Genomic DNA, 8,157 nt, shown 5'->3' on the forward strand with positions numbered 1-8,157 from the left:
GAAATCTGCTTGCCTCTGCCTCCCAAGTGCTGGGATTAAAGGCGTGCACCACCACTGCCCGGCCAGAGATGAATTTTGTAACAAATTATTACTCAACAAAGTTTGATCAGCTATTACTACTCTACCAGCCATTGTGTGAGAGCCATGCTGCCTAGCTGTGCTTCTAAGGTTTCCTAGAGGAAGGCTCAGCAGTGATTTAGGGCCAAGTTTACTCTCTGATTCCTCTGTGACATCTACCATGACACAGGCATTTCTAATAGAGATCATGGTGCTGGAAGTACTTGGCCACTTCACACCCAAGTTTTATTCACCTGGTGGGATGTCAGGTTTGGTCATGGAATCAATCATCACTGTTGAAATATCACTGATTTTACAAAGGTTACAGAATGGGTCACCTTACATAAAATGCATGAAGTTAACATGCCCCCTCCTAATGGCCACATTTGGTCCTGAGAAATGAGTGAATTTCTGCTTTACAGATAAGTCAAGCATCTAAAAGATCATGGTTGCCCTTCGTACCCCTGTTAGTATTGGAAAATCACACCAAGGCAATGAAACCAAGGAACCCAGAAGGCACTCATCCTCCAAGCTCTCCTTCCAGAATTGGCTTTGTCTAGGCTGGTTAGTTAAGTCCATATTTAAATCCCTTTGAAGACTTTAAGGCAAAAATACCTATGTAGCATTCTTCATATAAAGCTGCAAACCAAACTTGAGCGCAGATTCAGACAAACGTCTCCAGATTTGATGACTGACACTTTGTTGTTGGTCTTCATAGTACATTGACTTCTGGCATGAATCCAGTGTTTGTACAGTGGTCCATTCCACTAGATATCTGTCTTTAAATTCCTTCAGTGTCTCTATCAGCTGGCTAGCCTACACCAGACACTGACAGAGACAACATTTTCACGAATGCTGTCTTTCAGGACTTGAAATTTTTGTTTAAAATTTTGTTTGTTTGTTTGTTTACACTTATTTAGTTAGTTATGGGTGTGCATGCCACAGCATTTGTATGGGGGCATGAGGATAACTTGGTGGAGTCAGTTCTCTCCTTCCAGCTTTTAGGTTCTGTGAGGTCAAATTCAGGTGTTGGGCTTAATGATAAGCACCTTTACCCGAGAAACCACCTTGATGGTTCACTTGAAGTTATTTTTTGGAACATTTTGAGTGGAAGTTGATTAGGAAGTATGTACTGAGGATTTATTTATTTTTTTAAGCAAAATTTGACTTTCTCTTCATGGTCCTGTGGACTGAGTGCCCAGAGCATAGTAGGTACTCAAAAACCATGTTCTCATAATAATAAAAGTGTTCTGTGTTCTATGTGCATGTGGAATTTTCACTTGCATGTTTGGATTATAAAGGGTGCAATCAGAAGAAAGGTGAGTTTTCTGCACAGCAGAAAACCAATTCATTTTTTGGAGAATATCCATGAGAAATACCAGTTCTTTTCTTCCTTCCTTCCCTCCTTTCTTTCTTCCTTCCTTCCTTTTTTCCTTCCTTCCTTTCTTTCTTTCTTTCTTTCTTTTTTATTTTTTAGGTTAGGCATGAAGGAATGTGGAAATTCAAATAAAGGACTTTTGCTTTTGGAGAAATTATATCGTTTTCTCAAACTTTCTTTGGATTCTGTCTTTAGCTCTTGAACTGAAGTAAGTTTATTATCAAATTCAGCTGCAACTGAACTGCTGAATTCAGAAAGGACTAGGACAGAGGGCACTGTGCAAAGGTTCTGTCCTGAGATCAGTAGATTGTGTGCCATTGGATGATATGTGCTTCAATTTTTTAAACCCAGCAAGTCTCTATCAAACACAAGCTGTTCTGAGTTTTCCATTTACTATTTTAGTCCATAAGGCATGTAAGGATCAACTTTGGGTTCCTAAATTATGTAGCTAAACCACTGTCCCTTTTCCCTGATTCCTCTAAAGCCCCTGTTTATAGTTCCATATGAGCAAAGGAAATTGGAAAGCAGGAAGCAGGGGAGCCCCTTGGAATGATGGTTCTTTCCTCCTTATAGCAAGAAAGCTCCAAAGAAAGTTTTGTCTTCTTTCGTGTAATCTACCAAGGAGATGTCACTGACGTTTACCATAAGCCCGTCTCCTTCTTCCAAGGAGAAAATGGCCCCAAGGTAGAGGGACTGAAACCAGTTGCTGCTTATTTCACACACAGACTTGGTCCCTGTTAGTAGGTAGGCAGGCTCAGGGTAGGTGTCTGCTACCTTGGTGATAACCACGGTGATGGAATCTGGCTTGTTTGGTCGTCTCCTCCGACTGATGTCACCACACTCAGATGTGGTCCCTCGGAATGTGATCTGGGTGTAGATGAAATAGTCTCCTGACTCTGGGACCACCAGGAGGTTGTTGGTGTAGTTCATCCGGTTCTTGGTGAAGGCCATCCCCAGGTTATGTTCCCAGTGTAGAGCAGAGGGCTGATTTTTCAGATGTGGTGCTAGAGTTTGTTTTTTAACTGCAAATACAGTAGAGAAGTTTAATTGGCACAGGTCAGAACCTGTGGTTTTGATACCTGGGGTATCAGAATAAAGTCTTGTGCCATTTTTCTGTCTGTCTGTCTGTCTGTCTGTCTGTCTGTCTCTCTATCTCTGTCTCTGTCTTTCTGTCTCTCTCTGTATCTGTCTGTCTCTCTGTCTCTATCTGTCTCTGTCTCTCTGTCTGTCTTGGTCTCTGTCTCTGTCTCTCTGTCTCTATCTCTCTCTCTCACGTGTGTGTGTGTGTGTGTGTGTGTGTGTGTGTGTGTGTGTGTGTGCGTTTAGGCCAGAGATAGAAGCTCTACATTTTGAGATAGGGCTTTTCACTGAGCCTGGAGTTCACCAAATTGAGGAGACTTGCTGGCCAGAAAGTTCTGGGGCTCTGCCTGTGTCTGTCCCACCAGTCTTAGGAATACAGGCATGAATGACTATGCCTAGATTTTCTGCTGATCCAAGCTTAAATCCTCATGCTTGCATAGCAGGCACTTTACACACGGAGCCATCTTTCCAGCCCCTGCCTCCTGCATTTACTTTCCTTGGTGAAAAGAAAATTCCTATGAGGTTAATAATCTCTTTCATAGTCAGAACTCTGGCACTCTTGATAATTTAAGTTTGTGCCCCGGGGCATGGTCACTCACATTTAGATCACTATAAAAGGTTTCTTAATGTACAAATTGTGTTCTATATGGGCACAGTGAAAGTTAAGAAATCCCCTTATTTTGCTGTGTACCTGGAAATAATTTACTGCGAAGTTGGCTTACTCAGGATAAGACCAGACAGCAGGCCCACTCCGTGCTCACTCCTGAAGCCATGTGTAGGTTTTGTCAATAATTCACCATTTTTACACAAGTTTAGCATTTTCCGTTAGATTGGACTGTCGGCCAGGGGTCTTGGAAACAATTATCCACTGGTATGCATTACTGTACTGTCCTCTTCTCCCTCCCTCTACAAAGAATGTGTCCTCTCTTCCCTTCATTTTGCATAATGTGTCATCTTACTAAATCTGTGTTTGTTTTTATTTGGCGTGTCTTTACTTTGAAAAAAAGGTAAATAATACTTGTAGGGAGAATTCAAAGAGGTGTACAATCCTTGGCTATTAGGAAATACATCAATCTTTACTAGCTTTCTTGTTTCAGAAAAGCTCTGTTCCAAAGGAAAGAGGGAGAGAGGAGAGAGGTGGGAAGAAGGAAGGAAGAAAGGGAAAGGACACAGAGAGGGAGAAAGAGAGAGAGGACAAAGAGAGGGAGAGGGGGATGCAGACGGAGAGGGAAAGCAAGCTCACAAGAGGGAAAGCTCTAGCAACCAACCCTGTCATTACATCACAATGCTGTGGTCCAATGTCACAAAACAGGCAGTAATCAATAATGTATTACCTGGGGACATGTTGGGACCAGAGACTCAGAACATTTTGGCAATTCTTCTCCCGCAATGACAGGGCCAAATATAAGTCAATGCAATAGACTTGTGGAATGCAAGGAAGCTGGGCTTTGGGCCACTTGGGCCCAGTACCAACTCTGATTCTGCACCATGCAAAGCTCTTTAATCATCTGTGCAGATTGGTTTTCTCCTATGTACCTCAGCGTCTCATCTGGAAGCTGAGGATAGGGTTCTTTAGAGCCTTGTTCTGAAGATTAAATGGGCAGAACAAATGTGAGCGTTTTATAGATTACCATAAACTGGGTACAGCTGGGATAATTTTTCCTGTTTAAATAAAGCAGTATGTTTCATTTAGACAGATTAAAGATTAAAGCTTGTGCCATTTTTATGTTTTATATGTTCTTATGCTTGCATCACTACTAGATATACATTATATAAAACATATTAGCCAATGATTTATGAAATATGCCTGTTGTTAAAGAAATAAATAGAACCAAATTTGACTCAAACAACTGATATCAAATAGGATAATTTGCAACAAAATGATTACATTTAAAGGCAACAAAAATCACCTTAATTCCCTATGACTTCTTTGGAAACTCACAGAAATCACCATTATGTACTGACACTACAGTGTGGGGATTGCTTCTGTCTTAAGGAATAGTTTAACAACTTGTGGATCCAATGGATGACCAGAAACATAGATCCTGGACTTTCTAATATAGCGCTTTCTCAACCTGTGAGGTGTGACCATTGCAAAACGCATATTTCCAATGGTCTTAGGAACAGAGGCATAGCTCAGTAGCAAAACTATAGTTATGAAATAGCAACAAAAATAAATTTATGCTTGAGAGTAGCCACAACATGAGGAACTGTATTAAAGGGTCACAGTACTAGGAAGGTTGAGAACCAATTTAATCTGAGGTATCTTTCCCATTGTTGACTGGTCTAGGGTATCTTTTACAAGCTTGGCCCATGCATTAGTGTGGAATTCTCTAGTCTCTACCTTAAACGGCTCTTGGAAAGCTCTGGAGCATCCATATAGACATCTTTATCAGTCACATCTAGTGGTCTCTGTCTCTTGACTGTGGATGATGTAGTGATTGACATGTGTTATCAGATGATGGATGCATAAGCCAGTCCCATGATGTCTGAGGAGAGGCAAGCCCTACTGCACTGAATGCAGTAAGCCGAGTTAGCTCAGGAGCATTTGGAGTTGAGATAGGAAACATGTTGCCTGATTTGAATTTTCCCACTGCCTACCCATCTGACTTGGAGCATGCAAATCGATGTCTGAACCTGAGTTTTCTCAATGTCTTTTCATGTGTGTATGTGGTATATGGTGTGTGTGTGTGTGTGTGTTTTCAGTTGTGTGTGCCCATGTGAAAACCAGATGTTGATATCTAGTATCACATTCTGTTGCTTTCCACCTTATTTTTTGAGACAGACCTCACTGGACTGTTTCAGCTAACCGGGCTGTCCAGTGAGCTTCTGGAATCTGACTGACTCAGCACCGGCACCACAGACACTTAGCAGCATCCCTGGCTTTTTATATGAGTGCTAGGGACTTGGACTTAGGTTCTTAAATAATAAGCATCTCACTTACTGAGCTACGTCCCCAGCCCCTTCAAGTCAGTCCAGGGCTCTTTCATCTGTTATGAGATCCAGAATTACTTGAGGGCCTAAGATGGAGGAAAGCCATTTGTGGATGGCTGAGTGTGAACATGCCAGAGAAAAGCAGGAGAGACAGGCAGAATGCTGACTGCAGAGAAGAGAGCACTCACGAGTCATGGGCCCTTGAATCTGATACAGAAGAAATTATTCAAAATCCTTGATTGTCAATTCTGTTGCCAGTTTAAAGCCATCACAGTGAGCTTTGGTAAATATAGTAAAAAAAAAATCTCACAGATCTATGAACTATGGTGTTTAAGGACGTAGAGGAAGGCTTACTTGTCAGGTGTGCTCTCGGCTTGTCTCTGAAAGGTGTGTCTGTAATAGAAGGAGAAATATGCATTGAGCAATGGGTAATAGACTGAAGACAGCATCTGCAATCGGAGAGGACCATCAGTCAATCCTACTCATGTGGTTCAGTTTTATGCTTTGTAGGCTTTGGATTGGTACATGGTATCTGTAGGATACATCACCAGGGATGTGGGAGACTCAGGAGTAAGTGTCTAAGGTGCAAAGGACTTTGGACAAGATGCCTAGCCTGGACTCTGTTTTCCTATCTCTAAGATGGGCACAGCAATCTCTATCTTGAATGTTGTGGCCACATGGTTCTTGGTTCTTAGCGCCAAATAAATCATGGTTTATTGCTTCTTCTTTTAGGCTATTCTGTGAGGGCCAGATGATCTTTCAGATTCTTTTTGGTTCTTTTACTATATCACCGAGGAGTATGGATGACTCAACTGAGAAGGGCAAGGGAGTGAGTAGGACCCATTCTGTTACTCCATGACCTTGACAGATCCTTTTCCATTTCTCTACCTTTTTTTTCACATTAGTCATTGAGAAGGACCTTATTATTAAAGTTAAACAGTTTCTATAGTGATAAAGATGGTATTGACTCTAAACTGCAAAATCTTCATCTACACTCGCCTTGCCAGAAAAGATAACAACAGCTGGAATGACCTGTCTGAGGGTCACATTGCCTAGCATATCCCTGAGCTGGGAGTTGAGATTCAGGCCACAAATCATACATGTAGTCAGAGCACTGTTTTGCCTTCTTCGAAATGGGGGAGGAGCCTCACTAGTCTCTAGGTCTGTCTACATCTCTTGGCTTGGCAACTTGGCAGTTATAGACCCATCTCCAATACATGCACCCTAAAACTGTCAGCAATGTTCTTATCCCCAAGAAAAGGCATCAAAGATGAACACTTACAAACTGGCTGTGGTAAAGGTTCAGACCTCTTGTCTGTTACAGCCTGTGGAGAAAAAGTACAGGTCAGTCTATTTACAGCCCTTCTTAACTCAAAAAATCCACACAGCTGCCCCATAAGACTCTGCTGCTGTCTAAGCCTTGGTCCTCTGCTGGGAGGGGAACAGCACTGGAATATCTCAGTTGGTGGGAGTCCTGCCTCTCAGCTCGGCACTCCTTTTCTAGAGACCCCCAATGGTCTTCCTTTCTCCTGTCTTTATCTCTTAGCTTGAGAGCTTTTCCTGCTGTATCCGAGGAGATTGCCACATCCTGTCATTGCTTATAGTAAGCAAACTGGAATTTATTCCACACCTTATTTTTCCCACACTATTTTGAAGACTGGAACTATTCTTGCTATTGGCATGTACTGACTGTGCATCATGAAGGACTTCCTAAAGACACTCTCACTCCACTATATCATGTGCTCTGATCATATTCACCCTCTCATATTCTCTTCGGCTCTCTTCTTTTCCCCAGCTATTCTTTTTCACCAAGATAGTCCTGCTTTTAATTCCATGCAATCCATCTCTCTGCAACTGTATCTATATCATCTCCATCCATCTTTCCCTGGGGATGATTGTATATAATTGAGGATACACATGTGAAAGTAAACACACAATATTTGTCTCTCTGAGTCTTAAGAAATGACTAAGACAAAGAAATAATGACTACTTTCCCTTCCCATCAGCTTTGCACTTCTTATTTGTTTCCATAGAATACATGAAGAATTCTTCCAACCCTATTTCTTGAGTCACTTCAGATTTCCCATGATAGAAGAAAAGTAATGCCTTGGTACCAGATAGACATGAATTTGGATTGTGGCTCTGTCCCTTGTCAATGGTAAGACCTTGTGAAAGACACCCTTTTCTCTGAGTTTAGTATGCCCACTGGAGATACTAACACCCCCAAACCTAAGTAACTTGCAGAGTTGAGGTCAAGATCAAATGTAAAAATGCCCCAGCCAGTTTGGAGGACACATGAATATACAAGAACTACCATTCACAGGCCTGAGCACAAGAATCAGGAGCAAGGCAGGCTCCCAGTTTACTAACAATCACATCATCTTTTCACACACTTGCACGCCTTTGCAAAGACAGTTCTCTGACTTGGATCTTGTAGTTACACAGCCTCCATTAATAGATTGTTTCCTACTACCATGGAGATCTCATCTATGTCTGCCCCACAGTTCTATCTTATCCTGACATCCCATTCGTCACCTCTCTTGTTACTAACTGTTCTTTTCTATGCCTTCTGTGTTTTCAGCTGTGAGAGGAAACCACAGTGTTCCTCAGTCAATAGATTTAAAAGTACAAAGAGTGCAGTCCCTGATGACTAAGGATGTTGAACATTTCTTTAGGTGCTTCTCAGCCATTTGGTGTACATCAATTGA

At 41.8% G+C, this 8,157-nt stretch overlaps 1 protein-coding gene across 1 annotated transcript in view; it reads right to left on the reverse strand.

Moving 5' to 3' along the window:
- Positions 1 to 1,245: 1,245 nt before the first annotated feature.
- Positions 1,246 to 8,157, reverse strand: part of Tnfsf15 (TNF superfamily member 15) — a 17,055-nt gene continuing 10,143 nt past the window's right edge. The window contains exons 2-4 of the mRNA XM_031376781.1: positions 6,732 to 6,774; positions 5,804 to 5,842; positions 1,246 to 2,457 (exon numbers count right to left, since the gene is read on the reverse strand). Coding sequence (XP_031232641.1) covers positions 2,003 to 2,457; positions 5,804 to 5,842; positions 6,732 to 6,774 — 537 coding nt within the window. The 3' untranslated portion in view covers positions 1,246 to 2,002. The remainder of the gene's footprint in view (positions 2,458 to 5,803; positions 5,843 to 6,731; positions 6,775 to 8,157) is intronic.

The sequence above is a fragment of the Mastomys coucha genome, unplaced genomic scaffold (assembly GCF_008632895.1).
Source record: "Mastomys coucha isolate ucsf_1 unplaced genomic scaffold, UCSF_Mcou_1 pScaffold18, whole genome shotgun sequence".
In the NCBI taxonomy this organism is placed as follows: Eukaryota; Metazoa; Chordata; class Mammalia; order Rodentia; family Muridae; genus Mastomys; species Mastomys coucha.